This window comes from Bos mutus, chromosome 8 (assembly GCF_027580195.1).
Source record: "Bos mutus isolate GX-2022 chromosome 8, NWIPB_WYAK_1.1, whole genome shotgun sequence".
In the NCBI taxonomy this organism is placed as follows: domain Eukaryota; kingdom Metazoa; phylum Chordata; class Mammalia; order Artiodactyla; family Bovidae; genus Bos; species Bos mutus.
In genome coordinates, this window is record NC_091624.1 from 85,385,842 (window position 1) to 85,409,641 (window position 23,800).

The 23,800-nt window shown below is 35.4% G+C and overlaps 1 protein-coding gene across 5 annotated transcripts in view; it reads left to right on the plus strand.

Annotated features, from left to right (window-relative positions):
* Nucleotides 1-23,800, plus strand: part of CNTLN (centlein) — a 357,018-nt gene that overhangs the window by 327,684 nt on the left and 5,534 nt on the right. For all 5 annotated transcript variants that reach the window (XM_070375943.1, XM_070375940.1, XM_070375942.1 and 2 more), the window contains 2 exons: nucleotides 11,205-11,390; nucleotides 13,864-13,941. In XM_070375943.1, coding sequence (XP_070232044.1) covers nucleotides 11,205-11,390; nucleotides 13,864-13,941 — 264 coding nt within the window. The remainder of the gene's footprint in view (nucleotides 1-11,204; nucleotides 11,391-13,863; nucleotides 13,942-23,800) is intronic.

Here is a 23,800-nt window from a genome sequence, read left to right on the forward strand (position 1 = left end):
CCTAATTGCTCCAGCTAGGACTTCCAGTTCTGTGTTGAAAAGAAGTGGTGAGGATGGTCACCTTTCTCTTGTTTCTGATCTTGGATGGAAAGCTTTCAGCTTTTCATTGTTGAGTGTGATGTTAGTTTGGTTTTGTATTATATGGCTTTTGTTATGTACAATGTGTTCCTTCTATACTCAGTTTGTGGGGAGTTTATCATGAAAGAATGTTAAATTTTGTCCAGTACTTTTTTTGCATTTATTGAGATGATTGTATGATTTTTATCTTCATTCTTTTAATGTAGTATATTACATTTATTGATTTGTGTAGGTTGACTTATTCTTGCATTCCAGGGATAAATCCCACTTGACCATGGTGTGTGGTCCTTTTAATGTGTTGTTAAATTCAGTTTGTTAGTATTTTGTTCAGAGGTTTTACATCTATATTCATCAGGGGTATTGGCCTATGGGTTTCTTTTCTTGTACTGTCCTTATCTGTCTTTGGTATCAGGTTAATGCTGACCTCTTAAAATGAGTTTGAAAGTGGTCTTTCCTTTTACATTCTTTGGAAGAGCTTTAGAAGAATTGACATTATTTTGTTTTAGGTAGAATTCACCAGTGAAGCCATCAGGTCATGGGCTTTTCTTTATTGGAAAGTGTTTGATTGCTGATTCAATCGCCTTACTCATTGATCTGTTCAGTTTTTCTGTTACTTTGTGATTCAGTCTTGGTAGATTGTATATTCTAGGAATTTATCCATTTCTTCTAGGTTGTCCAATTTGTTGGCATATAATTGTTCATAGTATCCTCTTATGATTCTTTGTATTTCTGTAATGTCAGTTGTAATATCTTCTCTTTCGTTTCTAATTTTCTCTTTTAAAATTTATTTGTTTTAATGGAATGATAGTTACTTTACAGAATTTTGTTGTTTTCTATCAAACCTCAACATGAATCAGCCATAGGTATACATATATCCCCTCCCTTTTGAGCCTTCCTCCCATCTTCCTCCCCATCCCATCTCTCTATACTAATTTTCTTAATTTGAGTACTCTCTTTTTCTTGGTAAATGTAGATAGAAATTTATCCATGTAGATAGAAATTTAGATAGAATTTAGATCATTAGAGGCCAGAGGCAGACCATTGGCAAGAGGTCCTCAGTTGAAGAGGTTAGCTCCAAATGTAGGTAGAAATTTAGTTTGTCTCTTAAAAACTAGTTCTTAGTTTCACTGATCTTTTCTGTTCTCTTTTTGTCTCTATTTATTTCCACTCTGCTCTTTGTTATTTCCTTCCTCTACTAACTTTGGGTTTACTTTGTTCTTTTTCTAATTCATTGAATTACAAAGTTAGATTTTTTTTGAGTTTTGTTTGTTTGTTTGTTTTTGCTTAATGGTCCCACATGACAGTGGAGGCCAGTGACAGGAGTTGGGTGTTGGTGTACAGGTGCTCAGGTGGAGGGGCTCACTGCAGCTAAACCCAGCAGTGCAAGCCAGAGAGAGGAGACAGGGCCAGGTCTGGGCCCACACACAGCCGTGGGGGCCTTCGCGGTTGACATACAGTCCTGTGGCCATAGAGTCTCACCACAGGCACTCGCAGATCATTAGAGGCCGGTGGCAGACCGTTGGCAGTTGAAGAGGTTAGCTCCAAATGCATGCACATCTGTCACTGCAGGGGTGTAGGCTGGCATCTTGCACTTGTGCAGTGCAAAGGCTAAGCTGGCTTCCAGTGCAGATTGCAGGGTCCAGTTAGGGTCAGGGAGGGACTGTCAGGTGGCATTTGTGACAGTGGAATCCTGTGGGGGGAAGTACAGTGTTGAAATCTGCAGGGGGTCCGTGACAGCCATCCTAGGCATTGGTTTCTTCAGTGGTGAAATCTGTTGGGATCCTACACAGAGTTGGTTACCGTGAACCACAGCTGCTTCTGCTGTGTAGCTGATATTGGGAGCCCCGGCTGTTCTTTATTTTTCCAGCCTGTCCCTATATGTCTTGACTTTGTCAGTCTCGGGGTAGGGTGAAGCTGAAGTGATCTTTCATGCTGTGATGTGAAAAACTGGGGAAGTTGGTTGCTCACCTCATTCTTCCTTTCCCAGTGAGGGAGCCCCTTGAACCCTGGAGTTCTCCACTGGCCCTGAGCAGTGCTGCCCTGGGGGATGGGATGATGCAGGCACAATGAAGCTGTCCTTCCTTTTCTTTGTATGGAGTTATTCTCTCTTTTTTTGCTTCATGGTGTTGCTGAAATTTCTTAAGTGGACTCCTGAGCCCTTCCAGAGCTATTTTAGTTTGTGAATGTCTAATTGTTGATATTTGTGGGGGGATGGAGGCTGGTACCACTTTGGTGATGTGACTTCTCAATTATGATATTTAAAATCCAATTTGAATTAACTCTTTCAGTCCTATCATTATATTAAAAGGGTAAATTATAGCATTTTTGAAGAAAAGCTTTTAATAAAAATACATTGAGTGAAATTTAAAATATGTAAGTTATATCTTAATAAAAATGATTTAAGCTGTTAGAAAAGACATTTCTCCAAGAAACTATGATTGTAGGGGTGACTCCATGGTGCTTGAAGAGCCAATTATAACCTTCATCACAGTAATCTAAAATCCTACTGAAAATCTAATCACTTCATTATGATTCAATGAAACTCAAAAATTTTTATAGTTAGCTAACACAGATCAAGACTCCTTAATAAAGACTGGAAAGCTAGATCTAATAAGACTGGAATGAAATAACTTGTTTCACTCTAACACTATTGCTGACTGCTTACAATAAATCATATTGAAATGTTGAAAAATATAGTGACTTTAAGTTGGGATATACATCCAAGAAAGTACTCTTATTTTGAAAATATGATCAAATATTGAGATAATTCCTAGCTCATGATATTTCAAGAAGTTTAAGGAGGCTGACATAAACTTTTATAAATTCATTTAATATTTGTTGAATGCTTATTTTGTATGGTACAGTGTTTTTACTTACCTTGACCAGTGATAGCCAAGGACCATTGTTCAACTGATGCAAATAGAGTAAAACATTTTTAAGCTTCTAATGTTTTTAACATTGGAGTATTTAAAGACTTTTACACAATTTGGAAGTGCTTAGAGAAGAGCTGAGCAGATTTTAAACTGGTAAGAGAAAGCAATTTTGCAGTGGATGGAAGGGAAGTAAAAATACAATCCAGATGGAAGTAACACCCAGAGCTGAAAACAGGCAGAGCACCAGCATAGAAACAAAGGCAAGTGTGATCATATGAAAACAAAATCTTAACCTGGATATAAGTGGGGGAAGTAAAATTTCAATGAACTTAGTGCAGTGAGACTCTACTATGTATCTGAAAGGTATAGTTTGGAAGGGAGGAAGAATATTTGAGCATCATGAAGTATATTTCAGCAAAATAACATTTTTTAATAATACAGACATTTTCCCCAAATATACCCATGTTGCTTTCAGCCAGCTAATGGCAACATTGCTATGAGGCTTCCATGATTAGTCTTGTTGCTACTTCTAAGACTTTTTACTACATGTCACCTCATTTATCCCTCTTTAACCATACTGACTTTCTTGCTGTTCTTTGAATACTGCAAGCCATGTTTTTTTTTTTTTTAATGATTTTTTTATTTTATTTTTTAATTTTATTTTATTTTTAAACTTTAAATAATTGTATTAGTTTTGCTAAATATCAAAATGAATCCGCCACAGGCATACATGTGTTCCCCAAGCCATGTTTTTTTTCTTCAAAGTCTTTGCTCTTTCCTCTGTATATTATTGATAAAATAGCTTACCTCTTCACTTCTTCAGGTCTTTCTGCCCAGATGGGACTCTTGTCAATCTTTAGAACATAAGAAACAATGGAAAACAAAGACTCCTACAATTAAATCTAAATAACTTGATGTTAGTGATTATAGTACCAGAAGTTGTGAGGGGGTGATTGTAAGGGATGTTTCTTTTTTGTTCTGGTGGAACATACAGAGGATGAGAAACTCTAGATATTGATTCAGAATATAATATTGATTTTATTATATTAAATTAATCAAGTTTACTTAAATAATTTTAAATATATGTTCAGGAGTTTTAAAGTTGACCACAAGAATAGGAATCAAGCATTTAATTTTCAAAGAATTAGAGGAAATTTAAAAAATTTAAAATCTCCATCAATTCAATACAAACCAGGAAGAAGAATGCGAGGAAGAGAGGAAGGAAAGATAGAACAAAGGAGAGGAACAGTTAATAAGAAGCATGGTAAATAAAAAGGATAAGGATGATCCAAACATACCAATAGTCATAGTATATATAATGAAGTTGAAATGTATTTAAAAAAAAGAAAAAAAAAAAAACAGAGACTATGAGATTCTGAAAAATATGCACCTAAAACATGATACCAAAAGCCAAAAAAAATATTAAGAATAAAATTATGATATCCTGCAGTTAGCCTGGGAGAATCAATTTTGCTTATCTCTTCCCAGCATCTCGTTCATGTTATTTGTTTGAAATCAATCATGTGTAAGTACCTAACACCATAGAAATTGGCAAACATTACAAATCATACCCATCCCCTGCAAGAGCTTGATTACCAGCACACAATTGAATATATTCCAGCTAAATGCTAAAAGAAAAGAAGATACAGCAATATTATTTGGAGACAAATTAAGGGAAAAAAATTAATAAGGGTAAAGCAAGCAATTTCATATTGATAAAAATGCATAATTTGTAAAGAAGATATAAAATTCATGAATTTTTATGTACCTGGCAACATTAAGCAAAATTTGGTGAAACTACAAATGGAAATCAAAGAATCCACAAATCCACAAAGGTATTTACTGTTTTCTAGTGTATTTAATCTGTGTTATACTCAGAAATAAACAATCCAAATAGAGAAAATGTAAGCAAGGCTCTTTTCTTTTCAAACCCATGTGGAACATTCACAGAAATTACTTAACATCTAAATCTACAAAGTTCAAGTTCGAAAAAAGCAAAAATCATTTTTAGGCAATGTACCCTGAGTAGAGTATAATGTAACTATGATTTTAGCAAATAATCAGCCAAATGTTTCTGTCCACTTAGAAATTCCAAACCCATCTATATGATTTTGGGGTTAAGGAGAAAATAAAAAGTGAGTTTATGAACTGTTTCAAAGTGAGCTATAATGAAATACCAAAACCTTCAAAATTCAGCCAAAATTTAACTTTCAACTCAAAATGCTAGGAGAAAAAAAACAAAAAAACTCAAAGTAAATTTTAAAATTGCTTTTATAAAAATTTTTAAAAATCCATAAACTGTAAAACAGCTCCTTTTCCAAAATAAACTGAACATGTACAACTGAACTGTGATTGTCAATGACATATTTATGGACCTAGGAAATTCAAGAGAATCCAGTCGAACTATTAAACAGATAATTCAGCAATAATTTCAGAACAAAGTCAGCATATAAAATAAAGTAGACTTTACAAGTAATAGTATATTTAGAGTACTATTTGTAAATTTGTATTTATAGTGATAAAAAGAAAGTATTAAATACCCAGGAATAAACCTTTCAAGAAATGCAAGCAACCTATAAAGTGAGCTATAAAACACTGAATGACATAAAACAGAACTAAATAAATGGAAAGATATACTGTTTTATGAATGTGAAGAAATAATATTGTTAAATGTGAGAATTCATTCCATATCTGATGTATATGTCAGTGCTGTCCAGGATACAAACTGGTTCCAGAAATATAACTGAAAGAAAGAGGATGAAGATGGCTGAAGAAGGAGAAGAATGGGAAGGAGAGAGGAAAATTTTTCCTAGCAAACATCAAAACAGGCTATAAAGCTGTATAAATAAAATGGCATGATTAAGTGCAGGAATAGATCCATAGAGCATTGGAACAGAAAGAGTTACAAAAACAAGCCCATCTAAGGGAATTTAGAGCATAAAGTTTGTATTTTTCATTTCAGATCAGTGTAAGGGAAAGTAGTCAATAACGGCCTTGGAAAAATTGCTTTCAGTTTAGAAAACAATATAAGCTTAGGTATATACCTCAAATAACCCACAGGTATCTATTTTACATTGATATAAAGCCCAAGAATAAAGAAGAAAATGGTTAAAAATACAAATTACCAATATCAGGAATAAAAGACAGGATATCACTACAGAAACATAAGTAACAAGGAAATTATATGAATGAGTTTATGACAATAAATTTGACAATTCAGGTGAAATGGACAACTTTTCAAAAAAGTACCTCTTACCTGTCCTATAGTGGCTTCACAGTCATACACCACTAGCATCACATTTTAGATAGCTTCAGGTTTTTGGGGGTAAAGCTGAGAGACAGACAACTTGTAGAATGAACACAGCCCCAGAGCTTCCTTTATTCCTTAGCAAACACTGAGTATAAATATTTGGTATTTACTGTGGCCAAGTTTCTGGCAGAGAGGTCTGCCTAAGCCAGCAAGCTGAATGTGTGACAGAATGCACTCCAAAAGAAGGAAGGGCCCCATCCCCACCATGTCTGCACACTAGGGACCCAAGGCTGAGCATTGTCTACAAGAGTGTGGACATCAGCCAAACCCTTTGCTCTTTCCTCTGACTGACTCAGTGTAGCTTCTAAACTGCCCTGAGTCCCTACTAAACTACCAAGAGAAATGGTCAGAACTATTAGGAATTGACTTCTTTCATCACAAAAACTAACAGGAGATTGAATTGAAAATATGAGTAGCTCTTTATTAGTTAAAGAAATTGGATTTTTTGAAAAACCTAAAGCCTTCACACACAAAAACACATGTACTATCTCCAGATCCAGAGGGTTTCACTGAGCAAACTTTCAGGAAAAATATAGCACCATCTTACAGAAATTATTTCAGAAAATGGCAGAGAAGAAAATAAGTCCCAGTTCATTTTATGTAACCAGCACAACCTTAAAACCAAAACCTGACAAAACATTGTAAGAAAACAGAAGTACAGGTCAGTATTTCATCATGAACATCAATGTAAAAATTCTCAACTGCATATTAGTTAATCAAATCAAGCATTGTGTGAAAATAATTTACACCATGAATAAGTTGATACAATTCTAGGAAAGAAAGCTTGATTCAACAGTTCTAAAAAAAAAAGCAAAATCAGTATAATCAAATATTCCCTAAAAATCATTTGGCAACATTCAGTACATATTTATGATAGCAAAAATGACATAGAAGTATATAGCTATCAAAGCTCATTGAACTAAACACTTAAAGTGTACACTATTTCATTCTAACTATACTTCAGTTAAAAAAATATTGGGGAAAAAAGGATTTATTAAGCGAGTTACAGAGATTCAACATATGTATAATTGGACTCTTGAAAGAAGAAAAGAAATGATGGAACAGAACAAATATTGAAGCTATAATCCAAAAATAATTTTCAAAAATAAAGACTTCCACGAACATAACATGAACCACGGAAAATTTGATGTCATGTCTAACATGACATGTCTAACATGTCATACCCTGTATATGTTCTGTGGTCTAGTAAAGTTTCTGGACTCAAAAAAATAATAGCCAAGAAAAATGTTCATGTCATATATAAGGGGGAAAAAATAAAGATGAGACAACTCTGAAAGGCTGTCTCATCTCCGAGGCTCTGTAGGTATTGCTCCTAAGTACCCTCTCCCACATAAATCTCCATCTCAGAGTGTGTATGTTTTCAGGCATTCCCACCCGTGACACACCACAAAGAAAAATCTGAATTAATGTTGAAAAGTAGAATTTCTTTATATATTCTACTTTCTGAAAGGTACAAATTTTTAGGAAAATTATAATGTACCAAAAGTCCCTCTAGAACAAATGGAAAATTAAAAGAAATTGCCAAGAAGGTATCTTTCCATACAATAAATACTATGCCAAATTCAGGCGAGTGCTACAATGTCAGTAAAGAGCAGACAGATTCAATTTCATTAAAACTACTGAAGAACATGGAAAGAGAAAATACCTTCCAAATATTTTTGGAAGGTTGCACAAAATTGAAACAAATCAATCTCTTATTAATGTAGACATTCCAGATGAAATATCAGCAAATGAGTTTAGCAGAACATCAAAAAATAACATACCACACTAAGTGGAGTTTATTCCACAGATGCAAGGATAATTCAATACTAAGAAAATTATTAAGAATCCTATTAATAGATTTATGATGAAAAATCATATGATAGTTTATATGGATGCTAAAATGGATTTAAGACAATCTGGTTTCCATTTTTGTAAGAAATTAAAATATGTAGATAGTTAACTGTGTAAAACTACATTATATATTTTATATTAGTACTTATTTTTTGTTATATTAAAATACAGCTCTCAACCCAAAATCTGGCATAGTATTTCCTAAGAGTTAGATTCCTACTGAAATCAGGAACAATTTGTCCATCAATATTACTATTTAATATTATTCAGAAAGAAGTTAATAATCAACTCAATAAAAAAGAAAATGGAGGTATAAAAATTGGAAAATAAAATGGAATTTTATAAAATAAAATTTTCTTACAAAAATGGAAACCAGATTGTCTTAAATCCATTTTAGCATCCACATAAACTAACATATGATTTTTCATCATAAATCTATTAATAGGATTCTTAATAATTTTCTTAGTATTGAATTATCCTTGCATCTGTGGAATAAACTCCACTTAGTGTGGTATATTATTTTTTAATGTTCTGCTGTTCACTGTATCCCTGATGATACAGTGGTTAGGACTCCATGCTCTCACTGCCAAGGGCCTGGGTTCAATCCCTGGTTGGAGAACTAAGAACCACATTCCATAAGCTGAAGAGCATGACCAAAAAAAAGGCTTAAATAGGAGATAAAATTATCAGTATTTGCAGATATGATGTAATTTCTGGAAGCTAAAGACGAATCAGCTGCAAAACTCTTATAATAAATAAGAAATTTCAGCAAATTTATATATTAACAATCTTTATGTCTACAAGCAACAATAGGTACTAGAATCAGCCCCTACAAAAAGTAAGAGGCCAGGGAATAAACAGATCTATAAAGAGAAAACCTTTAAATAATCCCCAGAAACACAAATAAAGACTTAACTAACTGGAAGGGACTACCATGGTCTTTGATTAGGAAGAATCAACATTCTAAAATGTGAACATGATTGAATAAAATTTAACGTGATTTAAATAAAATACCAGTAAGAATGTTTGCTGCTGCTGCTAAGTCGCTTCAGTCGTGTCCAACTCTTAGTGACCCCATGGACTGCAGCCTACCAGGCTTCTCCATCCATGGATTTTCCAGGCAAGGGTACTGGAGTGGGGTGCCATTGCCTTCTCCAAAGAATGTTTAGACAAGCTCAATCTGAAGTTTATATGGAAAACAAACAATCAAAAATTAACAAGAAAAATCTGAAAAAAAGGGTAATTGAAAGGAGATACCCCTATTGGATTACATTTATGACAAAGCTTCACTAATTAAAATATACTATAAAGCTTCACCAATAAGACAGATGGAACAGAATACAAAGTTCAGAACCTGATCTAAACATGCATGAAATCAATGGGGAAGATATGGACTATTTACTAGGTGGTGATGAGACAACTATGATTTTATATAATAATTTTCTAGAGGATTACAAATGGACAACACACTTATAACTGCAAAATCTTACAAGTGGCAGAAAAAAATCATGGTTTGAAAAACACACACACATATATATATATACTTTTTATATATATACATATATATATAAATTGTGGAGAATGTTTTTTAAAGTATCACACCAAATTCAAAAGTTATATGGGAATAGATTCATTTAGCATGTTAAAATTTTTTTGAAAAATATTTTTCCTTTGCATAAAATACTGTAATTACTGTCAAAAGAAAAAGTATGAAAAAAATTAGAAATCCTCAACATATAATTTCCCTAAAGTACAAATAATCCCTATAAATCACTAAGAAAAATAGATCAGATCAGATCAGTCGCTCGGTCGTGTCCAACTCTTTGCGACCCCATGAATCGCAGCACGCCAGGCCTCCCTGTCCATCACCAACTCCTGGAGTTCACTGAGACTCACGTCCATCGAGTCAGTGATGCCATCCAGCCATCTCATCCTCTGTCGTCCCCTTCTCCTCCTGCCCCCAATCCCTCCCAGCATCAGTCTTTTCCAATGAGTCAACTCTTTGCAAAATAGATAAAAGACAAAAGAAAAAAAATTATTTGTTAAGGCTGATGCTCAATTTTATTTTTAATAAGAGAAATGAAACTTTAAAATACAGTGGTAAAAAGTAAAAAACTACCCTGAAAACCCGATTGGTGTTTTGCCAGTGATATGGAGAAACAAGTACTTTCATATGTTCTTTGTGTGGGTATAAATTGGTACAATCTTGGATAGAGGGAGAATTAAACAACAGCTTTCAAAATTACAGTTAAACACATCCTTTGGTCCAGCAAATTCACTTCCAGGAATATATTGTAGGGATGCAAAATATATATACAAGCACCATTATTTACTGCAACATTGCTTAGGCTGGCAAAAGATTGAAATCTACCCAAACATCTAGCTAGCTGCTCTCAGCCCACAAAGCCAAGCATCGGACTCCAGAACTCTGTTCACCCGGAGTAAGAGCTGCCTTTTTTCTTATGCACGCATAAGCATGTGTTCTCAGAGGGAGAAATTAAACACTCTTGTGGATGTAAGCCTAGATTTTTATGATTTTTGTCAATACTTTATTGTCATCTTGCCCACACATAATTTAATTGCAGTTTTACCCAACTGTCCTTATCAAATCCTTTCAAAGATTTCTAGTTCAGTTTTAATAGAAACAACATTTTTCTGCCATTATATTTCATTAGTTTATGCAATAATTAAATCAATTATGTAACTAACCTGTTACAACTGATATACACACTTAGGAATAAATACATCGGACAGTTGGCATCAGCTCAACTGGTGGGAGAGTTGTGCTCTGGCGTGATACTAATTAACCTGCCTGCTGCAAGTATTCACCAAGATAGCAGTTGGCGAATCTGAAAGAGGGACTGGAGCAATTTGTTTAATCAGCAAGTTGGTTAAGTGATCATTTAAGAGAGCTTTTATTGTGCCCTGACAAAAAGTAAAGAGCAATCCATTTTGCTCCAATATAAATAAAATCAGAATAATCCTAATAAAAAATGATTTGCTAGTATCTTCACATTTTTTGTGTTATGACTGCTTTCTCTTCATTTATTACTTCCATATGAGCCCATATGTCTTCCAATATGTTGCAGGCCTTGGTCAGAGAGTTACAAAATGATGTCCATTTGATTAGGCGACAAATCAGAGAGCTTAAAAAGATGCAGAAAAACAGGGATGCTTGTAAAACCTCAACCCATAAAGCCCAGACCTTGGCAGCTTCTATCCTGAACATTTCACGATCGGACCTAGAGGAAATACTGGACACAGAAGATGAAGCGGTAAGATCATTTAAATATTTATTAATATAGGAGTTTTTACATTGATTGTTAAATATATATTTTCATTTGTTTTATAGTTCTTAGAATTTCATCTTTAAGATAATATTCATGAAGGCAAGATTATTAATATACCAATGAAAGATACATCAAGAGTATTAACTCAAAAAACCTTTAGAGAAATTTAACTGTGTAATATAGAAGTAAGCCAGTACATATAACCTTAAAACTGCTTGCTTGTTATTCAGATCAGTTATCTTTCCCTGTCTCTTCCATATTCTTTAGTTAATCATATATCTTATAAGCTATTATTTTTAATTAAGGCCATTTGAAGAAGTTAGTTAGCTGGATCATGATTGATTTGAGGGGTTTTCCTCCTATATGAGATTTTTTAAAAGTAGTAAATATATTGGGTTTTTTAGTTAGATTTAAAATTATTGTTGATTAAGTTAAAAAGGTATTTATTGCTTTACAGTGGGTAAAATCCTGCCTGAGTGAATTTATATGCATATACCTTATAAGTCTGCAGTAGCATTTCTGTACCTTCTGAGGAGGGCACTGCATTTTTGATGGTTTATTACCTCATCAACAGCAGAACTTCATACACAGTCTTCTGTGAAACCTGTGGAAGATACTCAGTCCTGTTCTGCTGTTAAGTTTCTGAAATTTGATACATTAAATATTAGATTTTTTTTATTGTTTAGAAAGAGCAAAGAGATGATGGCACTCATAGCTTCCCTATAAATATTTGCTCAGTGAATAAATAAAATGATCGACTTCAGTGTTTGCAGGAGAACATCCTTTAGCACCCCTCCCCCGTCAGCGTCTCAAAACATTTCTCAAGTAGAGCAGATCTACAACTTGCAAAGGTTTTTAAACTGCCAAGAATTCTTAGAAAGGAGGTCAAAGGAATCCTATAGTGATTATTTTCATCCTATGAGTAAATCGGATAGTGAATGATCGGTTTCCTCTTTTCAGCAGCTAGGCCACAATGTCTGTGAATTCTGAACTTTGAAGTCCAAGAGCGTTATGAAATACAGTATCAAATATAAACCACACAGGAAATAACAGTATCTGTGGCAAGGCTGTTAACTATCTCTTATTATAGACATTTAACTGAAACTTGATGGATAAAGAAGAAACCTAACAAAATATTAAGGTCTTCCACCGTTGCCTAAAAGTTTTAAAACAAGCAGACATAGCAAAATCCCTTGTGTGTTTGTGTGTGTGTGTGTGTTGCAGATACATATTCTGGAAGACACGGCCTCTGCCTTTATGTGGTCTTTAAACATGCCCTTTCTTGGGCTTACAAGTTTAAAAAAAAAAAAGCACTCCCTTTGATTAGAAAAATTAGAAAAAGTTGTCCCCATTGAGTATATGAATTAGTAAAGGATATCTCTTGTTAGTCCCAAAGTAGCTGGCACATTTCTGTGAAGAAATGACACCCTGGCCTCTGGGAGGAAGCAGTATGGAGCCAGGGGTGCCCAGCACCAAAACATGTGTACCATACAACCTTAAATGGAAGTCCTCCTGGAAAAAACGCAGTTCCATGAGGGCTTATTGCACACACCTGGATATATTTACTAGATTTCATTATAGATCTGAGCTTGTTTGGACTGATGCCTGCATCTTTCAGATGTCTAAAGAGTTGAGTGACTTACCCAAGTAGAGCCCAAACCACCTGAATTATATGTGTTAAGCTATATCCAACCCTTGTAAATTCATGTAAAAAACTATGACAGCCTATGCAAAGTACCTTGCCTGATACCTGGCATACAGTAAATTTCAACAAATGTTAGTTTCCCAAACCCTTCTCTTTTTGAAAAGTACATTTTTCTTTTTTTTGCAAACTGAATCGTGATTTTAACCGAATAGTCAATTCAGTTGCATATGTGAATACATTATACTTTCAGAATATTTCACTTTGATAATTGAGGCATTGAAAATACTTAGTGACCTACAGTACTTTAAGTTGGAGTGTCCCTTGCCTATCAGTTAGCTGTTGGACATTTTAAATAAGTAAGCATTTAAATACACCAGAACCTATGCCTGTCCTCTTTTGTCTTAGTTATCTACTGACAAGTTGTAATTGTAACAATTACCCCTTAGTTATCTACTGACAAGTCTGATTTTTGAGTATAAGGTTTTATATCATCTTCTGAGGGTCACTTGTAAATGATTCTTTTCTATGGCTCCATCTTCTTTTTCACTCTGTTTTAATCACTTTCTCTTCCACTTCAGTCCATACCTTGAGCTCCACCATGAATACAGAAATAAAATATTCCTGAATTATGAAATACAGATATATAGCTTGATATTCCACATGAATGGAGATATTGAGCATTGATTTGAATATTCTCCATTTTGAAAGGACAGGCTACTCTCTGTTGAATCCAATTCTATCAGTATTTCTCTAACAGTATGATCAAGTTCATATAAATGAAATTAACTACAGTGTTTTTATTTTTTCCTCTAGGAAATTGAAAGGACGAAAACCGAGGCCGAAAATGACAAAGAATGGCTGTTGTACATTCGGAAACTTCTTGAAGGACAGGTATTTCACTTTTCCACTTCATTTATTAAAAGTTGCAGATAAAAATTCCAAGCTTATTTTTTATTACTAGATGCCTAAAATTTTGGAAACACTTACACATTGCTTACTTCTGTTAGGTAAAGAAGTATTCCAATAGGCAGACAGGAAAGTTAACCCTCTATTTGTACTTCTGGACTTAACAAATGAAGCAAGTGCCTTGGGAAAGAGCCAACACGGGTCTTAGCAAATGCATTAATTAAATTATTGAGTCAACGTCTATGCTTGCTAGACTGAAAAGGATCCATTCTCTCAGCTCTCTTAGGAACAGAGATTCTTTATTATGTGTCTTTAAAGTTAGTAGTTGATATGGACACCTGAGGAGTTCATGGGTTTCAGTGACCTTTTACTGTGGCCCTGTTTCCAGTCAATTCATGTTTTCCTCACAGCCAGACAGCTGTTTATTACTGTGTCTTCCCGCATTCTCTACAATATTTTCTACTGAGACCTCGAGCAGCTTGTTAGTGGGAAGTAAATATTGATTTGGCATCCTGTCAATGCAGAAAGAATGAAAAAATTTCCACCAGAGGCCCCTCAAACATTTTCCTATCGACATTTTCTGGGCCGAGTGGAAAGCTGCATAGAGGATGACAAGGCCAAGACGAGTGGAAATCCCTGAGGGGTCTATTGAGACTGCTGCTGTGACCTGTGTGATACTTTTTCTTCTCTTTCAAGTATTTTTTTAATACACATATAGTCTGTTGGGATGTGCCCCTCTTGTAAGTGATCAGGGCAGTTTATTGGCAGGTGAGAGCCCTGCTTTTCTAGTCATAGCCGGCTTTTGTTCTGATATCACTGACAGCATGTAATGTATTCTACAACTTCTTCATTATGGTTCTTTTTGCTCAACCTAATTATTGTTGATTTCAAAAATGAACTTGATTCAAAACAGCTAAAATGTATTTCTCAAAATATTTTAAAAAAATTCTTGTTTTGTGAGTGCAGTATATGGGTTTTTGGAAAAGCAAGAATAAGTAAATAATACGTGAACTATTCATATCCTTAGTACCCATTTTTTATATTTTTGAAACATTATCTGGAAATACTATGACTGTTACTATCTATAGTAACAGAAGGTGATGGGCACTTTTTTGCTTCAAGTTGTTTAAGTGCAGACATGCAGGTGCTGGGCAAGCCTTCTAGCTTTTGAGAAGAAAAGCCATTTCTCAGTCATGTTGCATTCCCAGCACTCAGCCCAGTACCTGGCACATCAAAGGAGTTCAGTAATGATTGATATGGGTTATTTTTTTTTAACTAGAATGTTATAAAAATATGCTTTTAATGGATTTTTTAAACATTCAACATGTAAGTATGACCTTTTGATATAGAAGTGTTATCATCAATTATGAACACAGAAATCATAAATCCATATGTATAAATCTTTATTAAATGTTACTAAAGCTCTATTGATACCACATCTGCACATGTAGATATACATATGTGCATTCTACATTATCTGGGTGTATCCTTATTCTGTCCAGTTAGTGTAAAAAAGTCCTGTTGAAAATGGCATTAGACTACTTAATACTGCAGTTTAATATAATGCCTTTTTGTGCCAGTGAGCCTGGACTCTGGAATATAATTGCCTGGCAGTATTGATTTAATTGCCCAGGTTTATTTGTGGACTCCTAATTATTGACTGGAGGTGAATTTAATGGAGCAGCCTCTATGAACACTGGGAAACTGCTGCTGTTGCTGTTATACATAATGAACTGCACCATGTGCCTTTAAAGCATTTGTCAAGCTAATTTTATTTCACTGTGACAGTATGATAACATTTAAAAAGTCAAAGACTTTTATTTTTATTACTGACATAGGTGGTTTTGCTGATGTCTTTGAATTCTGTAAGGAAAAAAAGTAGGGACTTCACTGGTTGCACTTGAATGTCACTTTATAATTATGCCCAAGAGAAAAATCTATAAAATAGAAAACATCTTTTTTTTAAGCCTACTTCTTCTCTCTCAATTCTAGCAATTATATTTGTCCTGAATTTTAGAAAAGGTTTTCTTTGTCCATGAGTTTTTGAGAGTCTAAGTTATGCTCACAGGGTTTTGTGGGTAAAAGTGTAAATATGTTCATTCATTCATTTTGTTTAGTTTATGCCATACAGCTCCCTGAACCTGAGGTTATGTGATCTTGAAGCTGTGGAGTAATTGAGTGCATTCCCTGAAAAATTCCAAATTAATTCAACATTGATATTTGATTATTAAAATACTTTGAAGATTAAATTATAAGAAAACTTCCCTTTTATGTACTCCCTCTGTGTTGAGTGCTGTATATAATAGAATTCTGACATTATAGGAGTGAATCTGGCTCTGAGGTTTTATCTTTTCTTATTAGGATTAGGCGAAAGAATTGTTTTCTGTTAAAAAAAACTTTTTCTGCCTTGATTTGAAAAATTTATATTGATAAAATAATTACCGCAAAATAAAAACTTTTCTACCATGTGACCATTTCTGTCCTTTATCAAGCCCATCTTTGCATGAAATGTTCCCTTGGTATCTCTGATTTTCTTGAAGAGATCTCTAGTCTTTCTCATTCTGTTGTTTTCTTCTACTTCTTTGCATTGATTGCTGAGGAAGGCTTTCTTATCTCTCCTTGCTATTCTTTGGAACTCTGCATTCAGATGCTTATATCTTTCCTTTTCTCCTTTGCTTTTCGCTTCTCTTCTTTTCACAGCTATTTGTAAGCCCTCCCCAGACAGCCATTTTGCTTTTATGCATTTCTTTTCCATGGGGATGGTCTTGATCCCTGTCTCCTGTACAATGTCATGAACCTCAGTCCATAGTTCATCAGGCACTCTATCAGATCTAGTCCCTTAAATCTATTTCTCACTTCCACTGTATAATCATAAGGAATTTGATTTAGGTCATACCTGAATGGTCTAGTGGTTTTCCCTACTTTCTTCAGTTTAAGTCTGAATTTGGCAATAAGGAGTTCATGATCTGAGCCACAGTCAGCTCCCGGTCTTGTTTTTGTTGACTGTATAGAGCTTCTCCATCTTTGGCTGCGAAGAATATAATCAGTCTGATTTTGGTGTTGACCATCCGGTAATGTCCATGTATAGAGTCTTCTCTTGTGTTGTTGGAAGAGGGTGTTTGCTATGACCAGTGCATTCTCTTGGCAAAACTCTATTAGCCTTTGCCCTGCTTCATTCTATATTCCAAGGCCAAATTTGCCTGTTACCCCAGGTGTTTATTGACTTTCTACTTTTGCATTCTAGTCCCCTATAATGAAAAGGACATCTTTTTTGGGTGTTAGTTCTAAAAGGTCTTGTAGGTCTTCATAGAACTGTTCAACTTCAGCTTCTTCAGCGTTACTGGTTGGGGCATAGACTTGGATTACTGTGATATTGAATGGTTTGCCTTGGAAACGAACAGAGATCATTCTGTCGTTTTTGAGATTGCATCCAAGTACTGCATTTCAGACTCTTTTGTTGACCATGATGGCTACTCCATTTCTTCTAAGGGATTCCTGCCCACAGTAGTAGACATAATGGTCATCTGAGTTAAATTCACCCATTCCAGTCCATTTTAGTTCGCTGATTCCTAGAATGTTGACGTTCACTCTTGCCATCTCCTGTTTGACTACTTCCAATCTGCCTTGATTCATGGACCTAACATTCCAGGTTCCTATGCATTATTGCTCTTTGCAACATCAGACCTTGCTTCTATCACCAGTCACATCCACAACTGGGTATTGTTTTTGCTTTGGCTCCATCCCTTCATTCTTTCTGGAGTTATTTCTCCACTGATCTCCAGTAGCATATTGGGCACGTACCGGCCTGGGGAGTTCCTCTTTCAGTATCCTATCATTTTGCCTTTTCATAAAGATGGGCTCGATAAAGGACAGAAATGGTATGGACCTAACAGAAGCAGAAGATATTAAGAAGAGGTGGCAAGAATACACAGAAGAACTGTGCAAAAAAGATCTTCACGACCAAGATAATCACGATGGTGTGATCACTCACCTAGAGCCAGACATCCTGGAATGTGAACTTAAGTGGGCCTTAGGAAGCATCACTACAAACAAAGATAGTGGAGGTGATGGAATTCCAGTTGAGCTATTTGAAATCCTGGAAGATGATGCTGTGAAAATGCTGCACTCAATATGCCAGCAAATTTGGAAAACTCAGCAGTGGCCACAGGACTGGAAAAGGTCAGTTTTCATTTCAATCCCAAAGAAAGGCAATGCCAAGGAATGCTCAAACTACTGCACAATTGCACTCATCTCACACGCTAGTAAAGTAATGCTCAAAATTCTGCAAGCCAGGCTTCAGCAATACGTGAACCATGAACTTCCAGATGTTCAAGCTGGTTTTAGAAAAGGCAGAGGAACCAGAGATCAAATTGCCAACATCTGCTGGATCATGGTAAAAACAAGAGAGTTCCAGGAAAACTTCTATTTCTGCTTTATTGACTATGCCAAAGCCTTTGACTGTTTGGATCACAATAAACTGTGGAAAATTCTGAAAGAGATGGAAATACCAGACCACCTGACCTGCCTCTTGAGAAACCTATATGCAGGTCAGGAAGCAACAGTTAGAACTGGACATGGAACAACAGACTGGTTCCAAATAGGAAAAGGAGTATGTCAAGGCTGTATATTGTCACCCTGCTTATTTAACTTATATGCAGAGTACATCATGAGAAGTGCTGGGTTGGAAGAAGCACAAGCTGGAATCCAGATTGCCGGGAGAAATATCAATAACCTTAGATATGCAGATGACACCACCCTTATGGCAGAAAGTGAAGAGGAACTAAAAAGCCTCTTGATGAAGGTGAAAGAGGAGAGTGAAAAAACTGGCTTAAAACTCAACATTCAGAAAACTAAGATCATGGCGTCTGGTCCCATCACTTCATGGGAAATAGATGGGGAAACAGTGGAAACAGTGTCAGACTTTATTTTTTGGGGCTCCAAAATCACTGCAGATGGTGATTGCAGCCATGAAATTAAAAGGTGCTTACTCTTGGAAGGAAAGTTATGACCAACCTAGATAGCATATTCAAAAGCAGAGACATTACTTTGCCAACAAAGGTCCGTCTAGTCAAGGCTATGGTTTTTCTAGTGGTCATGTATGGATGTGAGAATTGAACTGTGAAGAAAGCTGAGTGCCAAAGAATTGATGCTTTTGAACTGTGGTGTTGGAGAAGACTGTTGAGAGTTCCTTGGACTCAAGGAGATCCAACCAGTCCATTCTAAAGGAGATCAGTCCTGGGTGTTCTTTGGAAGGACTGATGCTAAAGCTGAAACTCCAGTACTTTGGCCACCTGATGCGAAGAGTTGACTCATTAGAAAAGACTCTGATGCTGGGAGGGATTGGGGGCAGGAGGAGAAGGGGACGACAGAGGATGAGATGGCTGGTTGGCATCACCAACTCAATGGACAAGAGTTTGGGTGAACTCCGGCCATTGGTGATGGATAGGGAAGCCTGGCATGCTGCAATTCATGGGGTCGCAAAGAGTCAGACACGAATGAGCTACTGAACTGAACTGAGATACCATGTGACAATATGGACCTGGACAAAAATGTAATACTTTCTGATACTGTTAGCCAGGAGTGAGTGAGAATTAAAAGGTCTAGAGCCTTAACTTATCTATATTTAACACAGAGTGCAAAGGTATGTCCTTCCATCAAGTGGTCTTGATACAATTGGTAATTTTAAGTATTTGATCTTTATCAGCACGAACTTTTGTCCTTACAGATTTCTAGTAGTAAGAGTCATACTGGAAAAAAGTCATTCTTATATCTACTTTCATTTTCTATGACACAGCTGCCTTTTAATTTCTTTGAAGAGTTACTTGTATTAATTCCTCTTCTGCATTATTACATCTTTTAAAACTTACAGTTAATGGCAGAGACAAAAAAGCAAATTAATGATCATAATAGGGTGGAAAAACCTTCCAAAATTAGTTTTCTCTGTATTTTAGGAAGTGGGAGGAAAAAAAGAAACAAGAAAAGTTGGCTGAGACTAAACTATGGAAACCTTTGAACAGGAAGGGGATGCAGTCAGAGTTGTGCATTAGAAAGCTGCACAAGATCAATGTATAGGATGGTTTAGAGGGAGAAGAGACTAGGAGCAAGAAGGCAGTCTAGACAAAGCCAGTAGGGGCTTGCATGTGTCCTCACCATAAAAAATAGGAAGGACGAGATAGATATGACCCATTTTGTAGTCTCTGAATCACATAGCCGGACTGAGATTAAATGAAGGGGTGAGAAAGCAGAAGCCAAAGAGAGATGAGTTTAATACCTTATATGAGGAGAAAGATGATGATACCTTTAAGAGTTTTAGGGAACAAAAGGGGTAGATCAGATTTGGTAGACAGAAGATGTCAGTGTCTGAAGCCGTAAAAAATTTAGTAGGTAACATGTCAGGGACTCACATTTAGTAGGTAACATCATTCAGGGACTCACAGTTTTTCATTCAGGGACTTCACAGTTCACCCAAGCCTTCTGTCTGGCATTTCTCAGTGAAATCTAACCATTTAAGAACACATTTCAAACTCTTACAACTCAACAACAAGAGAAAAGAAACAGACCTTCAGGACTATTCATAGCCATTTCTACAACAATATATACAGATAGCCATTAGGCACATGTAAATATGCTCAGCATCATTAGCCTTTAGGGAGATGCGAACCAAAAACCAAAATGAGATACTACCTCATACCCAGGAGGATGGCTGTAATCAAAAAGGAGGAGAATAGCAGGCATTGGTGAGGATGTGGAGAAATTAGAACCCTTGTACATTGCTGGTAGGAATGTACAATGATGCCACCCCTGTCAAAAACAGTCTGGCAGTTCCTCCAAAAGTTAAAAACTAGAGATTATGTGAGCCAGCAGTTCCATCCCTAGGTATCTACTCAAGATAAGTGAAGACATACGTCCATATAAAAATTTCTACATAAACGTTCATAGCGCTCAGTAGTTCATAATAGCTCAAAAGTAGAAGAGTCCAAAGGTCTGTCAAATGACGGATGAATAAATAAAACATGTTATATGCATATGTGGAATATTATTCAGTCATGAAATGACATGATGATACATCATACAGCATGGAAGAACCTTGTATCCTTTATGCTAAGTGAAAGAAGCCATACACAAAAGGCAGCTTATTGTATGATTGCATTCATATGAAATGTTTAGACGAGGCAAATCAAGACAAAGTAGGTTAGTGGTTGCCAGAGAATGGGGGCAGAGGAACAGTGACTGCTAATGGGTACAGGGTTTCTTTGGGGGAGATGAAAACATTCTGGAATTAGACGAAAGTAATGGTTCTACAGCTGTGTACAACCAATGAATTATACACTTCAAAATGGAGAAATTTATGTTATGTGAATTATGTCTCCATTTAAAAAATGAATCCCTTAATATGAGACAGTGAACAAAGAATAAAAAGAATACCTTTAAAAGTAAATCCAATAAAGTTATTATATCACATATGCCGTGTTACCCCCCATTAGCAGAGACTGTGTTAAATGCATTTGAATTTGAATTTCTGTCCATTGGCCATAACTATGAATAAATGAGATAAATTTTTAAACTTCATATTTAATAGGTTTCCTTTCAGTTGGCACAGAAGGAGCTGTACCTCTATAGTATTCTAATTGATATTACTTCCTCCTATATGCAAACAGATAGGAGTCAGTTATTTACATTTGCCCTCTAAGAGACATTGTTTAATTGTTCTGTCCATTCTGATCCTCAAAATTGAAATTATAGAAAAGGTCATTTAGTTTTGTTTTCAGGCCTTAATAATACCTGAAACCATCTTATGTGCTTGTGAGTTTATAAGGCCATGGAAAGAATTAGTGGAGATAAAGTTGAACCCAAGCTATGGAAGGCATTTTAAAAACATGTTGCAAAGTGTCTACTGCATGAAAGGTAATTCATGCAGTAGTGTCTACCACATTTCAGGTTTGGAGATATAGTGGTGAACAAGAGACAAAAATCACTGTCCTCATGGAGCTAATATTTCTGGTGATGGAGAACAATAAACAGATAAAATATAAAAACTATGAAAGTTTTTCAACAAACTTGAACGGAATTATGGGTATGTATAATGAAATATGTGTACTTATATAAAGCAAGTAATATACAGTTAAAACTGCAATGTGCTTCTTTACTAGGATTTATATTTCAAAAACCCTTATCCAGGAATGGCTAGAAAATGTGTCCTGATTTAGTTTTCCAGATTTCACTCAGGCAGTTTTCATCTACTTTGTGTAGATCACTTTCTTGTATGGGAGCCATATCAAAAATCCTGCCTTGGGTTGTTGATAACTTAAAGTACAGACTTTGACCAGTGGTTTTTATTTGCCTTTAAATATCCCTCTTCCTATTAGGTTGCTTCAGATCTTACAAATGCTGAAATTTAAAATGGCTCTTTCCTCTGTGCCCTTTCTGCAAAATATGCTTACCTTCTATAGATGCTTTGTGACACAGCAGTGGGAAGGTTTTATAAATCTCCCTGGCTTTAGTAAATAGAATAACTTCCAGCCTGAAGGTTACCAGAAAGTTTCTCTTTACAACAAATGTCCTTGAAGACCTTTACTCTGTTGCATTCAGTGTTGCACTTACAACATACTTAAAACATGCCACATACATGCGAACTCCCATGCGAACTCTCTCCACACACATAAACACACACAGCCACCCACACACACTCACTCCTCACATCCAGCTGAAGTTGCAAGAGTTAAAAATTCTCCATTCAGAGCCTTACTGGGATTTTTTTTTTTTAATTTAACCATCTCAGGCCTACTTTCATGATACCAGGAAAAAGACATATGTCATTAAAGGTAAAAGGTAAATTTTATGTTTTGCGCATTTTACCACTATAAAAAATTGGGGGTGAAAGGAAAACAAGTTATAGCTTTTACCAAAGAAGAGCAGACACAGACTTCAATATTCAGTGACACTCTAAGATAGATAAGTATGTAGATAGATATGTGCCAGAAATATAAGCAATATTTAGGAAACTTAGCTTATAATTAAGTGCAAGTTTTAAACTATAAATAAATCATTGTTTCTCATACCATGCTTGGTTATTTTATGAAGTTCAATCTTTTAATTACAAGATAGCTGAATAACCATACAAATATTTATTTATACCAAATTTTCCACCTTTAATTTTATAATTATCAAACTATATCAGTCTCTCTTACTAAACTCTCAAAATCTCATTGAATCATATCTTTGTTAAAAGCAAGTATAATAAATAACATGTAATATCTTTACTTGAGTATGACTCAGCTGGATTAAAGTCAATTTTTATTTTGAAAACAATACCATTTGGTAATAGTTTTCAAACTGAAAACAAGAAAAGGGAACCCTCTTACACTGTTGGTGGGAATGCAAACTAGTACAGCCACTATGGAGACCAGTGTGGAGATTCCTTAAAAAACTGGAAATAGAACCACCTTATGATCCAGCAATCCCACTGCTGGGCATACACACTGAGAAACCAGAAGGGAAAGAGACACGTGTACCCCAATGTTCATCGCAGCACTGTTTATAATAACCAGGACATGGAAGCAACCTAGATGTCCATCAGCAGATGAATTCATAAGAAAGTTGTGGTACATATACACAATGGAGTATTACTCAGCCATTAAAAAGAATTCATTTGAATCAGTTCTAATGAGATGGATGAAACTGGAGCCTATTATACAGAGTGACATAAGCCAGAGAGAAAAACACCAATACAGTATACTAACGCATATATATGGAATTTAGAAAGATGGTAAAAATAACCCTGTATGTGAGACAGCAAAAGAGACACTGATATATAGAACAGTCTTATGGACTCTGTGGGAGAGGG